Below are 14,982 nucleotides of genomic sequence, written 5' to 3' on the forward strand. Positions count from 1 at the left end.
ACTTATTGTTTTATCATATGGTCCACTAATTTATCTAATATTGAAAGCATCTGGTCCATCTGCCTTTCTGCTCTTAGAGACTGCTGTTCCCCCTTTGCCTCTGCTTCCATCTGACGGCAGTCTTGCTTGGCTTCTATTTCTTTGATAACCTCAAGGGAGGTTACCTCACTACGCCTCTTTCTATTTGAGGGGTTTTTCTCCATCCCTGCACTTGGCCTTGTGGTGAATCCCCTCCGGTGTTGTAGATCCGTAGGTATGATCAGACAAATGCATTAAACAGTCCTATGTAACTTATAAAACTTGCACTTTATTTCATATTAAATTGATTCCTGTTACAAAGTAGTGTTTGTAGTGTACTGAAAATACCTTGTATTTCCTTTTTTTTTGGCTTGTTGAGGAGTGAGAATGTCTTGCAGTCCCATTGCTTTAATAATCTCTTTAACAGACAGAATACAAAAATGGGTACGCAGTGATTTCTTACAACAGCAAATGTGCTACTGCAGAACACTGACTTACTCAAACCACCTTTTGTGGTGGACTATTACCTTTTATAGTTCTGTTTTTATGCCACAAAAATACTTATATTTATTAGGTAACCGCTTATGCATATTTACTTGTAAAATTCAATTAAAATGCAGAAGAAGAATTTATATAAAACTACAATAAACTGTCAGGAGTGTATAGAACCTCAAGAGATTCTTGAACATGACAAAATTCCTTGCATTCCTTGCTGTATTATACCAAAATAATGGAATATAATTAAATAATGACATCACACCTGAATAATGGGAAAATGGTATTGCCTTAATTACCCGCTATAAGAGTATTCAGTTTCAGGCAGTAGTCCACCATATATGTTTAAAAGTTTTCATTATCAATTGTGCTATTAATCAAAGTCATGTCTGGATGATTTATGATGATAATCTTTGTAATTATACCTTAACAAAACTCACACCTAAAAATCTTCTTCTCTGCCATGCCACCGTAAGTCAAACAGCCACAAAACTCCTCCCCTCATTTATCTGATTGGGCATTCGCAGTGATTCCTGGGTAGGAAAATTGTGTGGAGGGTGCGAAAGTGCGGGCTTCGCTGAAGTCCGCATCGAAGGCACAAAGGCGGCACTGAGTCGTGTCATCAACGGGACATTCACTGGGCAGGATCGAAGAAGAAAAATAGCATCCTTTCAGTTTTATTGCTCCTTTAACGGCGTGATTTTTTTCCCAAACCAGTTCAGTGGAAATCGCGCCCTGGAGCTGATTCTAAATATTTCATTGGCCATGTCAATCACAGTGACGATTGCCTACACCAAACACTGATCCCTAAACCTACCCGTCACTGTAATCTCAGCCAATGAAATTGGTTGCAGGGCGGGATTTCCGCTGAACTGGTTTGGGGGGAAAAATCACGCGCTTTAACGTATCTGTCCCGCAGATTCTTCCATCGCTGTCTGCAAAACGCTTCCTCCTTTCCCATATTCTTAATTATCTCCCTCCATGAATTTGTTGCCCTAAACACATCTTTATACTCTTTCAAACATGAATTGTACAAATGTGGGTACTTTCTGATTTCTTTGCACAAACGCTCATCAAGTTCGCCATCCATTGTTGTGTTTTCCTCCTTGTTTTAAGTGTGTTGTTTTTGAATTGCTCTTTCCACACTCTTCTTCGACGACTGCACACTGTGCTCAGTACTGTGCGTATTGCCACCTAGTGGACTCTTCTTTCCTGCTTGCACATGCGCTGTTGCAAGCACCGTCCGTGCAGTCTCAAAATTTGGGCTGCACTCGGACTGGGTGTGCGGAAGTCTCCGAGCCCTCCAGATGACAAAAATTATGTCATGTGGACAGTGCAAGAACACGGACGGCCGAAGTATACTTTGGGCTTAAGTCCACGAGACCTTAGGGTGTCCCACTTGTCAATTTTAGGCCCTCAATATGCACTTTTGCTGAGCCAGCACTGGTGCGAGCTTCGCGGCAGACTTCTTCCCGACAGTCAAAGCAGCGTTAAGTCACGAAAGAAGACCGCCATTTGGGACAGGGCCAAAGACTATCTTGCCCACCCGCTGCCATGGAACTCTCAATCAGGATTGCCAAGTTCGCGGTTAATTTATATATAAATTGTATTTGACTGAAATGTTTGGATTGTATTTTTTATTCTACCAATGATAAAACTAAATGATGAGTTTGGTGAGGAAGGGGCCTTTATGAAAACTGCCTGTTTATGAGTACTACTAGGCTATTTAGTGTTTTTCAAGTTAAAATTGTGTACGCATAACAGTGAATGTCATGTATTTAGGCATGGGAGAGGGATATGTTGAGTTTTGATATTTGGATAGGAAAATTGGACAGCAATTTTCATTGAATTGTAAAGCATAACGTGCACTGATTTGTACCAAAGACTTTAGATAGGCTAAGATGATGCACTTATTATTACTAATGATTATGAATGGGAGAAAGTATCGTGAAGTAATGTTCCTACAGGTCCCTACAGGCTGACTCACCAATTTTTTTGCTCTGTTTTTGGTACAATTAACAAATTACATGGATCATGATCAGAGTGATCTTGCTGAATAGTTACTTACCATAATGGCAAAAGTATGTTGAGGCAGTAGTACTATGAAGACATTTTTCAAAAGAGAACTCAGCATATCAAATTGTGCTCAGATTTGCAAAGAACTAACGTGAAAGTGCATAAAACTGAGCAACAGAAGCTCATGTATATAAATTGATGTGAAATGCACGGGTCAATCACAGCAACGTCACAACCACAGTATCCAATCAAACAGCTGAACGCAGACATTCCGGAAACCGTGAGCCAATGAACACCAGCAGGGAACTTGCACATTAGGTGTAATCATGTGTAAAGGGAATAATAGTTCGAGTCGAAATCTCGAACAGAAAAGTAGGTCAAGTTGCGGAGTTTCAGAAAGATTTAATATATCACACCACGGCCATCTTAGATTTATTTAAAACATGGAGAAGAAGCAGACCATCAATTTTGGAGCGGGACCGGCTAAACTTCCACAGTCGGTAAGTGCATCCCCAGAATATCGATAACTTAGGAAAAAGTATTCATTCTTTTTGTATGTATTTTTAGTGAAGTTTTGTTTATGCGTCATCGCGTTTGTGGAGTACGCAGTGCGTGATATCATATCAATACGCGGTACGATTACATTATCTTATCAGCTACAAACCACTAATGTGCATGCAAAATCGGCATGCAGAACTGTTTTATGATACAGTAGTGTGCAAAGTCGTTGTGCATCATTTGGGATGCAGGCTTTGGATGCACTGTAAGCATTAGAATAATGCTGGTGAGTGTTGTTGGTCTAGATGCATGCGCAATGTTGCATCAGCCACAACTTGGCATTCAGAGTCGCCTGTTGACTGAGGAGTGCCAAGTCTCTTGATGTCCAAATAGACATGTTAATTTTTTGAAAATACTTTTAAACTCTCGATTCAGAGAACATAAATGCCAATGAATGTAGTTTAAGGACCTGATAAAGAGTCGACATGTCTTGATTTCTTATGAAAAATGTAAAACAGGTCTCTGCGTGTCTCTGAATATGTTTGTTGGTTGAATGATCAGTAGCTTGCCTTTTCTCATTAACCCTAACTCGTTAACTGTGAATGAAGTGGTTGTTTACTTCACAGAAATAGGTTTAGTTGCCTCTACAGTGCCCAGTTAAATTTTGACTCCCTGCCAAATTATGACCCCTCTCGTTGAGGCCGGTACCTGATTGAATAAATCCTCCCCCACCCCCACTCCTGTGTTCTGACGACTGTGCTACGAAAAAATGCTACCTAGTGATGGGGAATCGACTCCAAGAGAGTCGATTCCTAGTGTCGGAGTCGACTCCGGCACAGGAATCGACTCCTTTGCTGTGTCAGAGAGTTTTATCCTACTTGTAGCTTACTTTTACAATCAAATAATTGTATACATACCTCCGTGCCAGCTTTTTCATCAGTTTTATATTAATTTGGTTTGCCATAACCAAACTAATCAAGTTAAACAATTTAACCATAATTATAAAATATAGCTGCAAGCAGCAATTAATGGGGTTCAAGAGTTTTAAGGCATTTAAGCACATGCGTAAAAAGATTTTTTTGTTTTATTTAGCAAGCCTGTAACCATCTCGATCTCGAAAAGTACAGCCAATACGGCAATTTACCAGAGGAAATATATATATATATATATATATTTTTTTTTTTTAAGCTTTTTATTAGCTATCAAGGTTGAGCCAAAAACCTAGGACTAGTTCGCCAAAGTTGGTTTTGGAAATAATCTCCAATATTTAACGAACGATTCGATGGACAACGGCGGTCCTAGAGGCAAAGTTCTACAATGTGGTACGAATTTTGTGGGCATGCGCGAAAAATTGTTCGATACACGATCGTTTGCACACGTGAAAAACACGAAGGCGCCCCCGGTGGCCGATTTCTTTAGAATTTCTCACAGACGTCTAGGGCTGTGAGTCAAACAGGCCCAGCGAGTTTCGCTCCGATTGGCCTCCGTCAGTGCTCAAAATTCAGTGGCCGCTGGCGAACATGTTTTTCGAGATACGTCTATGCCCTCATTGACAATCATGGCACCTCGGACAAAGACACTGCATGCCAATTTTCAAGTCGATCGGACTAACTTTGAACTTGTTTTTGATAATTATTGACAGTCCGACTCCAGAGAATCTTGCTGCACTGGTTTGGCTCCGATCGGGCCAAAAACCTATAGGACTAGTTCACAAAAGTAGGTTTTTCAAAAAATCCAAAATACCTGAAAATTTCGCAGAATGACGAGCGAATCCAAGGCATGCATCTTGTCCATCTTGAGCCAAGGATTCCAATGATATACGACACTTGAGCCTAACGCCTAACGGTTCAGGAGTTATGAGCCATTTTGTACTTTTGACCGCTGTAGCGCCCCCGTCAGGCCGATCGGGGCGAGCCTTGGTGACGTTATAGAAGGTGTGAGTACTACCAGCCTCTCTACGACTTATGGTTTGGTCTGCCCGATCACTTTTAGGGGAGAATGCTGATCCTTGGAAAATGTAACAATTGCAATAGGCTTGAACCCCTAAAAAAACCGCCAACAAGAGTAAACACAATAGGTCTTGCCTACATTATTGTATGTATTATTTTAGACTAACATTAGGTATTGGTTTTTAGTATCTTGATCTCTCTTGTTCAAGCAGCTTTTTTGCGCTGTTGAAAATGTGCTTATCGCCCTCGCCTGACCGTTTAGATAAATTAATTAATTTGCATTACCTTCTCTCTTGTTTATTTTAACTCTGAAATAATATTCGTTCAAGGCTTTTTTTCTTGTGACTTTCCCCTCTTTAAAATTGGGCATTTTTGGCAACAACTAGGAAATGATGGCGACTCATCATTCCAAGGTAATTTGGCCTGTCACGCTAAAATGTGTTTTAATAAATGTAGTTTTAGGCTACGTGTCAATGAAAAAAAAGAATAGCCTACATTCAGTGTTTAATAATGATGGCAATATTCTTATCGCAGACCCTGTTTTGACTTAAAGTAAATGGAGAAAATGGAGTCGATTCCGGGAGTCGATTGTTGGGAGTCGTGATGAATTGGAGTCGACTCCGAAAAACACCACGAATCAAACACCCCTACTCTGTCAGATTGTGCTACCAGCACAATATTCATGTGGTGTGATGTGGTTTGAGGCTTTATTTTATTAAGCTACCTACCCCAAACCCTAAACCTACCCTTAAAAAAATTCAAATATACTGTTGGTAGCACAATCTGATAAGTAGCATTATTCGTCAGAACACCGGCTGACGCTACTGAAAGCTTTTACTGATCGCAGGGGCCATTTCACATTGGTTTCATAGGTTGTCCAACATGTCCATCCTTTTATCTGGCTTTTTATCTTCCTCTGAGCTTTCTAGGATACTGAACCTTAAGATGGTCACAAACAGAAAGACTTTAATTCAAAAGTCAGTTCTAAAGATATAAAAATGTAATATATGGATATAAAGATATTTTTCATTCCTAGGTTTTATTCCAAGCACAGAAGGAGCTGCTGGATTACAGTGGCACCGGGATAAGCATTCTTGGTAATGATCTGCATTTTAAATATATAAGTTTGCATGTGCAGTGCAGTGTTTTTGGAGGTGTTTACTGTTTCTCTTTACATCAAATCCAGAAATGAGCCACAGGTCATCTGATTTCACCAAGATCATAAACGCTGCTGAAAACCTTCTCCGTGAGCTTCTGTGAGTGTTTACGTTTCGTGAAACTATCCCTCCATTGGAGATTAATGTCTTTAATGTAGATTAATGTAAATTTTGTGTTCACTCTGAATAGGAATGTACCTGAAAACTATAAGATACTGTTCCTGCAAGGTGGAGGCTCGGGACAGTTCAGCGGGGTTCCTCTCAATCTGATTGGTCTGAAAGAGGACAGGTGTGCTGATTATCTGGTCACGGGCACATGGTCTGCAAAGGCGGCCAAAGAGGCAGAGAAGTATGGGAAAGTGAATGTGATCCATCCAAAACTGGATAGTTACACCAGTGAGTAATCAGAGTATAGCAAAGTATTTTTAATTGCTGAGAGGTGCTTTTGTTACAAAGAAGATTTTCTTTAAAAATACTGTTTGTCAGAAAGCCATCCTGAATATATTTTACAATCTTTCCAAAAGCAAAAAAAAAAAGAAAGAAAAAGAAGCACACTTTAGCATACATTAAAACAAATAGAACTTTTACATACATTAACACACATTTACATACATTAACACATTATACTTAAGTACAAACTAAAGGAAATGTTTTTTAGACACTTGACTGCATGTTAATTGCAATTAAATGAAAATGTATTATAGTTTAAATTTATATAAAATGCAATTAGCTGAACTTTATAGTGTTTTTTGACTCAGGTCAGTAGACTTTAAGTGCGTCTTTATATATCATTTCATAATTACTTCTGTTTTCTAATGAAATATAGTTGGTGTACTACTACTAGAAACTACATAAATTTATCCACTAACCATTCAGAAACTTCCAGTTTCATTCTAAAAGTTGTAACTTCTTCCTGAGTCTCTCCATCAGTGTCGACTCCGGTTTGAACAATGTAAGGCTGAACACCGTTACTGACAATCCTCATTTTGGCTGCGTGAGATTCTCCAGCTTTGTTTGTAGTTGAGCAACCAAAACGCAGGGTTGCCATGTTTTTCACAACAAAACCTGTGCAATTGCTACTCAAAACTAGCTCAAAATGAGCCCAATAGCATTTCAGGGGGTTCCCACAGTAAAAATCGCAATCCTGGGGGTAAAATCCATGTTTTTGGCAGGGTTCCCCTGGTAAAATTCGCATTCCAGGGGCTAAATATCATGTTGTTTGGGGTCGCTTCAACCCGCGGACATGAAAAACAGCACATGGCAACAGTGTTAAAGTAGCCCAATTCCGCGGGAAAAACGCAGACTTGGCAACCCTGCCAAAGCATGAGCTGTTAAAGCTCCACCCTCTTCTGGAAAGGGGGTGGGGAGCAGCAGCTCATTTGCATTTAAAGTGACACACACAAAAATGGCGTGTTTTTGCTCACACCCAAATAGGGGCAAATTTGACAAGCTATAATAAATGATCTGTGGGGTATTTTGAGCTGAAACTTCACAGACACATTCTGGGACACCAGAGACTTAAGCATGACTTTTAGTGATGAAGCAAACTTTGTTTTCTTAGAAATCCCAGATAGTAGCACTTGGTCATTGAATCCTTCGGCGTCGTACGTCTATTACTGCTGCAATGAGACGGTGCACGGCGTGGAGTTTAACTTCATCCCGGACACCAAAGGAGTGGTGCTCGTCAGTGATATGTCATCCAACTTCCTTTCCAGGCCGGTAGATGTGTCAAAGGTTGGTGATGCTTCTTCAAACATGCATTTTTTGGTTTGCTATGCTAAGTTCACCATCTTTATCATAAAAGTGCCAGTATATTATACTGAATTATCTGTAGTTTTTTTTTTAACATAATTGCTAGTTAAGGCTGTGAGTCTCTGTTGATTTCCACAGTTTGGTCTGATATTTGCTGGCGCACAGAAGAATGTCGGCTGTGCAGGTGTAACGGTTGTCATTGTCAGAGAGGATTTGATGGGCAAGGCCTTGAAAGAGTGCCCGATTATACTGGACTATCAGGTGCAGGCTGGCAATAACTCGCTCTACAACACTCCTTCATGCTTCAGGTGTGTCTTTTCTTTGTTCATCATATTGTGTCTCTGTAGTCTTCGTTAATTACTTATGCATATGTCAGCTATGATCAAAAAGCAATAGTTTAACTCAAAGCCGTAACCATGACTTGAACACTGGGGCGAGGACCATGATGTTTTCAATTCAAAATGGCGAAATTTCTCTTTCACTGCTAAAACGAAAGCGTCGCATCGGAATTCACGCTCATCTTCTGTGAACAGTAAGCCCCGCCTTCTTTGACTTGATTGGCCAGTTCACTCATTCTGACAGTGATGAGCGCTGTTAGACCGCTGAGGCAGACCAGCCTAAAAATTTAACTTTTAAAACTTTTTTTGTTTTGGGGGACAATTTGGACATTTCAAATTTTTGTTTTTAATCCTGTGATCAAAGCTGAATTTTCAGCATCATTATTCCAGTCTTCAGTGTCACATGATCCTTCAGAAATCATTCTAATATGATGATTTAGTGTTTAGGAATATTTCTGATTATTATCAATGTTGACAACAGTTTTTTAGGATTCTTTGATTAATCGAAAGTACTAAATCCTGGATGTATAAAGTTTGTGAAATTGTGAAGGAGAGACAATAGTAGCCTGCATAGAGTTATTTTAAAGTTTATGTTAGTGCAGTTGTTGTCAAATAATGATATGCAAATATTTGACGTCTGAAAGCACATCTCAATTGTTCTTTCATTGATTACTATTAATGTAATTATTGATTGAACATTGGTGTCTTTTTATTATACTTCAATTCGGCAGTTTAAATAAAGCAATACGCCACTAAATTATATAATCAGTGTTTTTACATCAGCTACATTTTGAGAAGATGCAAATGGTAAGTATATGCCATAATAATTATAATTGAACCATTATTTCAAGTTCATACGTCTATTTAAGATTGTCAAGAAATATATCAACTTGGTGCATTAATTTAGAATTTAGTTGATAGAAATGAGTGAATATCCAACAGTGAATTGCGCCTTTTTTTACAACAGCTTTAATGGCATCCAGTCAGATACATTTACAGTGGTTTTACCATTTTTAATTACGGCTTTGTTTGCATCTTACATCTTACAATCTTGTGGCTCATTTCAGGTTCTGTTTATAGCCTCCACACAGATCATCTGTTCCAGCTTACAGGGATATGAGGAAGAATCTTGGGGATAAAATATTAAAGACAATACTTTCCTTTTCTAAATTTCAGCAGGAGCCCCTTTTTAATTTAGTGTGTGCTAAATAGACTCCTCATCATTTAGTATTAACCTTTCAGGAATGATAACTTGTACATTCTTGTTTTTCGTGCAGTATTTACATCATGGGCTTGGTTCTGGAGTGGATCAGGGACAATGGAGGGGCAGACGCCATGGAACAGCTAAACAAACAGAAATCTGACATCGTCTATGACATCATCAACCGCTCCAATGGATTCTACTCGTCAGTGATCAGTGATTTTGACTCAATCACTTCCTAACATTTTAGACCACAATTCTGCAGATAAAATGTAATCTTCTTGTACAGAAGGTTATTCCCAATGTATAATATTTAAACACTAATCATTGTGTTGATATTTAAGTTAATAATAAAAAAAAAGAAAAAAAAGTATTTTAGTATAATCACAATCAGTTGTTGTTATAATAAAAAAAGAATAATTAACTAATGCAAAAAAAAATGACTTTCTTCCTCAGTATTTTTGTCTTGTTTTCCAGCACAAATATCTAAACATTCTTTTGATGCTTTTACTTGAGAAGTCAGAATGACTTGAACTGACTGATAATTTTTTCAGTAAACAAGACTTTATATATTAAGTGAGTTTTTGCTTAAAACAAGAAATATCTGTCAGTGAGGAAAGAAAAATTATCTTGTTTTTCCTTTGAATTAAGTTTATTTTTCTGACCCCTTTGGCAGATATTTGGCATAAACTCGCTTCATTTTCAGAAAACAAGACTTTTCGTCATTTTTGCTTTTCAAGTAAATGTATCTGGATTTAAGTATGTTTATTTGTGCTGGAAAACAAGACAAAAATACTGAGGAAGAACATTGTGTTCTCTGTGCAGACTTTTGTTTTTGTCAAAATGACTTCTCACCCTTTTCTCACTTACTTTTCTCACTCTTTCAGATGCCCTGTTGACGTGGCATGTCGGAGCCGCATGAACATTCCGTTCCGTATCGGAAAGAAGGAAGGAGATGAAAGTCTTGAGAAGTCATTCCTGGATGGTGCCTCTAAACGTGGCATGATCTCACTTAAAGGACACAGGTGAAAATATGACGTTTGTTTTTCTAATTAATGCAATCTTATAGTTATTGCACACTAGTTTATCAACAAACATTTTCAGTTGCTTTTATGAAGGAGTAATGCTACACAAACCACACTGAATAACTCCTGATGTATCTGTCAAATGTACTGACAAGCATTTATGCTTGTCAAGAGATAATCCACGAATGCTTCGCATTAAAATCATTTAATGCACAGCTAGCCATGGATTACCCTGTTGCCAAAAGCGGGCTATTTAAGACACTCTTTTTTAAATTTATTTTAGTTTAGCACCTGGTATTCCCAGGTGGTCTCTGATCCAAGTACTAACCAGGTCCGAACCTGCCTAGCTTCCGAGAATTAGCAAATCGAGGGAAATAAACAGTTGATCGTCCGCACGAATTAGCAAATCGAGGGAAAGAAACAGTTGATCGTCCGCACGAATTAGCAAATCGAGGGAACAAAATAGTAAATCATCCGCACGAATTAGCAAATCGAGGGAACGAAATAGTTGATCGTCCGCACGAATTAGCAAATCGAGGGAAAGAAACAGTTGATCGTCCGCACGAATTAGTAAATCGAGGGAACGAAACAGTTGATCGTCCGCACGAATTAGCAAATCGAGGGAAAGAAATAGTTGATCGTCCGCACGAATTAGCAAATCGAGGGAAATAAACAGTTGATCGTCCGCACAAATTAGCAAATCGAGGGAAAGAAACAGTTGATCGTCCGCACGAATTAGCAAATCGAGGGAACGAAATAGTTGATCATCCGCACAAATTAGCAAATCGAGGGAACGAAATAGTTGATTGTCCGCACGAATTAGCAAATCGAGGGAACGAAATAGTTGATCGTCCGCACGAATTAGCAAATCGAAGGAACGAAACAGTTGATCGTCTGCACAAATTAGCAAATCGAGGGAACGAAACAGTTGATCGTCCGCACGAATTAGCAAATCGAGGGAACGAAATAGTTGATCGTCCGCACGAATTAGCAAATCGAGGGAACGAAATAGTTGATCGTCCGCACGAATTAGCAAATCGAGGGAACGAAATAGTTGATCGTCCGCACAGTATCGAGGGAACGAAACAGCACGAATTAGCAAATCGAGGGAACGAAATAGTTGATCGTCCGCACGAATTAGCAAATCGAAGGAACGAAACAGGTTGATCGTCTGCACGAATTAGCAAATCAAGGGAACGCAATAGTAAATTGTGCGCACAATTCTTTTTCTTGCATGTCATGTGCGGGGCTCTGTACAAATCAGTGCTGGACTTGACTAGTTAAGCATTTTGGTAGCGGTGCAAGAAGCAAGTTTTGTTTGTTTATGCACAGTATTTGGTTCAGAATGGACACCGAATATTGTTGCTAAATATTAATGGATTTCCCATGACAAAATGTGATTTTTTTTTTTTTTTCCAGCACACGGTTAACCGCCACTCAGAACTGCTTAGAGAATGCCTGTTCAAATTTGAATTCAATTCCACACAGGATTTAGAGTGTTTAAAATTTAAATTTCAAAATAAAGGGAATAAATGTGAATAATTAGTCAAAATGAAAATTATCACATGATTCTGCTTTGCTTTCTGTGCCATGTCAGTCTGACCTGACTATTAAATAAGTGGAATATGGAAGCAAAGCATGTTTAGATTGTGTTTCTCATGTGTAGTCCTGTCCTGTCTCATGGTTCTTTCACTGTTCTCAGGTCTGTTGGTGGCATCCGAGCTTCCTTGTACAATGCGGTGACTGTTGAAGATGTGAAGGCTCTTGCTGCCTATATGGAAGAATTCCTTAAGGATCACCAGTAGCTTAAAGGCCTTTTTTTTGCAACCTGCATTCGAAAGGGTTTCTTGATTATAGCGCCATTAGACTGAAGTGACACTAACAGCATTTATTGCAACAAGTTGTAGCTGCTGAATGGAATATAACAATTTCTCTTCCATTTGAATGGCACATTGTTGCAAAATGTTCTTTTCTTTTAAACTGACACTTTTATTCAAATTCTAGTGTGCCTTAATGCTTGTAAAATTGTAATTGAATTGTATTCCAAAACATTCCATGTTTTACTAATGTAAATGTATGTTATTAGTAATACTGTGATACAAGCAAAAAGAAAAAATAAAACAATACTAAACTGCTCTACACTGCAGTGTTTATTCCAGAGTAGAGATTTTAAAGGTACATTAACATGCATTATGGATATTAAAGTATGATTTAGAAAATAAATATTCTTAAAAAAACAGTACTGTGGTGGTACCATGGTACTGAAGGAATATCATATTTATGTACCATAAGTATCTTGGTACTACAATGCTTCATGTTTACAATTATTAGTGCTGTGCTTTTGTTATATTAATAAAAGTGTAAATAATGTAATGCAAAAAAAGATTAAACAAAATAAATAAGCTGAGTGAAATACACTGATAAATAAGACATTTATATTACAGCGCAGTAATATAGTGGAAAAAATGTAATGTAACTAGTGCTCTCAAATCGATTAATTGCATCTAACATAAAAGTTGGACATATATATTTACAAGCTTGTATGCTATTTGCGATTAATCGATTTGACAGCACTAAAAGATTTAATATGAAGGGATGTATATTTACATACAATCGGGAAATAAGCACTGCCGCTTTAAATCACGAGAAGAAGAAGAAGCTTTTATTTTGAAGTCACATAGGACCCGGAAGTGGAAAGTGCATACATCGTATAGTGTATTAACAACGATTTTAATATCAGAAATCAAGCTTGTCACTTAAAAAGCAAATAATTAAAATAATCCTTTATTTACGCTTAATTAAGAGCGGAATGGCTAATTTTCATGATCTTATTAATTGAGGACAGATGATTTGACAGAAGTGAAGCCGGCGGAAGTAAGTTAGGGTCAGTCAGTATCAGACACCTGCATGTTACAGTTAGCAGAAAACTCACGGGAATCAAAGATGTCGCGCTCACGTTTATAAAGCAAGACTGGCATCAGATTGGGTGAGTTCGGCATGATCACATTTAACAGGCTGTTGTGTTGTTTTTCATGCTAGTTTGACTCATGTATGACACGGCAGTTCTCACGAGCTGCTCTTTGTCCTCGGGCAAAATCAGCAGTTACACAGAAACTCTGCTCGTGTTTTAATTTACTGTCTGATACTTTAACACCATACACGTAGAAATATTGCGCTATCTGTTCTTTGATCCATGTAAATCCATGTAAACAATTCACACTGACACAGACAGGGCTGGGCGATATGGCCAAAAATATTATCATGATATTTTTTTTTCCCATATCATACGATATCTAATATTTATCACGATTTTAATTGACCATTAATGGGAAAGGAAATGCTTTCCACATATTTGTTAGACCTTGAGAATAAATGTAAACATGTTTGTTCACAGTTAAACTCCATGGAGTAGCTATCTTTTAATTTAGGGCCCTATGATATTTCCCCGTAAATTCTGTGTTTTAAATTTTATTTTTTTGGGATTCTGTGTTTTATGATTTAATACAAATTTGTATAAACTTTAACAATCAAGCTTTTAAAATGTAATCAAATGAAAATATAATGATTAATTTACAACAAAACGTATTTATATTTTTTTGTCAACTAAGATGCTGCACAACAGAACTTTATACATTCAAAACATAAATGAAAAAATATCTTGGTTGTATGATATTCTTTAGATATAATAATATTATTATTACTTTGAGAAGTACATTTTAGTAGTGATGTATTTCTGTCATAATTTCTTCAAGTTAAACCAAACTTTTATTTTGGCGGTTTGTCGTGAAGATCTTATGCTGTGTTCGAAATCACCGTCTATACCCTCTTCCACTATTCAAAATGTTGTCAAAAGTACTGACTTTGATACCAAGTCGGTACTGAAAGTTTGAAAATGTGACACTTTAAAGGTGCAATATGTAAGATTTTTGCAGTAAAATATCCAAAAACCGCTAGGCCAGTGTTATATATTTTGTCCACTTGAGTACTTACAATATCCCAAATGTTTGCAACTATTTGTAAATCGTGAGAAAATTGCAGTTTTAACCAAGGCTCCGGGACGTGTGAGGAGTCGCCTGTCAATTGCGTCTTACCCGCGTTACCCTCGGTACCCTCGGTTTACAGTTTTATTTTGTAGAAACCATGGAAACACCAAAGACACTTTAATATTTACATGTTTTAATAGACAAGGGAACAACTGTTTGGTTACATTTATAGACAGAAAACTAATTATTGTTATATAGTTCAACACGTTTAGTCTTATTGTTTAAATCTAATTTTCTTGGGTTTTTTTTTTTTTTTTTTGCGAGTACCATGCCTCAGAGAAAAACACTATTTTGTGAAGTAGCTAACATAGCATAATCAGATGCAGCTTTATTTTTAGTAATACAGAATTTTCTCCATCATACAATACGTTTTAAAATTAATTGCATGCCATTTATCAACACAAGCCATCCAGCATTTATTAATGACATTCTAAAATCGATCTATATTACTGAAGCGTGTCTCAAACAAGTGTCTCACAGCAGCCGCCGA

General features: G+C 37.7%; 2 protein-coding genes across 2 annotated transcripts in view; both read left to right on the top strand.

The window, feature by feature from the left end:
- Positions 1–2,789: 2,789 nt before the first annotated feature.
- Positions 2,790–12,588, top strand: psat1 (phosphoserine aminotransferase 1). Its single transcript, XM_051895130.1, has 9 exons — positions 2,790–3,029; positions 6,013–6,073; positions 6,163–6,232; positions 6,324–6,529; positions 7,695–7,867; positions 8,024–8,193; positions 9,501–9,629; positions 10,312–10,449; positions 12,152–12,588. The coding sequence occupies exons 1-9, from the start codon at positions 2,973–2,975 to the stop codon at positions 12,252–12,254; spliced, it is 1,107 nt and encodes a 368-aa protein (XP_051751090.1). The 5' UTR covers positions 2,790–2,972; the 3' UTR covers positions 12,255–12,588.
- Positions 12,589–13,144: 556 nt separating this feature from the next.
- The window catches only part of tut7 (terminal uridylyl transferase 7), a 31,164-nt gene continuing 29,326 nt past the window's right edge, over positions 13,145–14,982 (top strand). The window contains exon 1 of the mRNA XM_051893633.1: positions 13,145–13,435. The gene's annotated coding sequence lies outside the window, so the exon portion shown is untranslated. The remainder of the gene's footprint in view (positions 13,436–14,982) is intronic.

Source organism: Ctenopharyngodon idella, chromosome 5, assembly GCF_019924925.1.
Source record: "Ctenopharyngodon idella isolate HZGC_01 chromosome 5, HZGC01, whole genome shotgun sequence".
NCBI classification, from domain to species: Eukaryota; Metazoa; Chordata; class Actinopteri; order Cypriniformes; family Xenocyprididae; genus Ctenopharyngodon; species Ctenopharyngodon idella.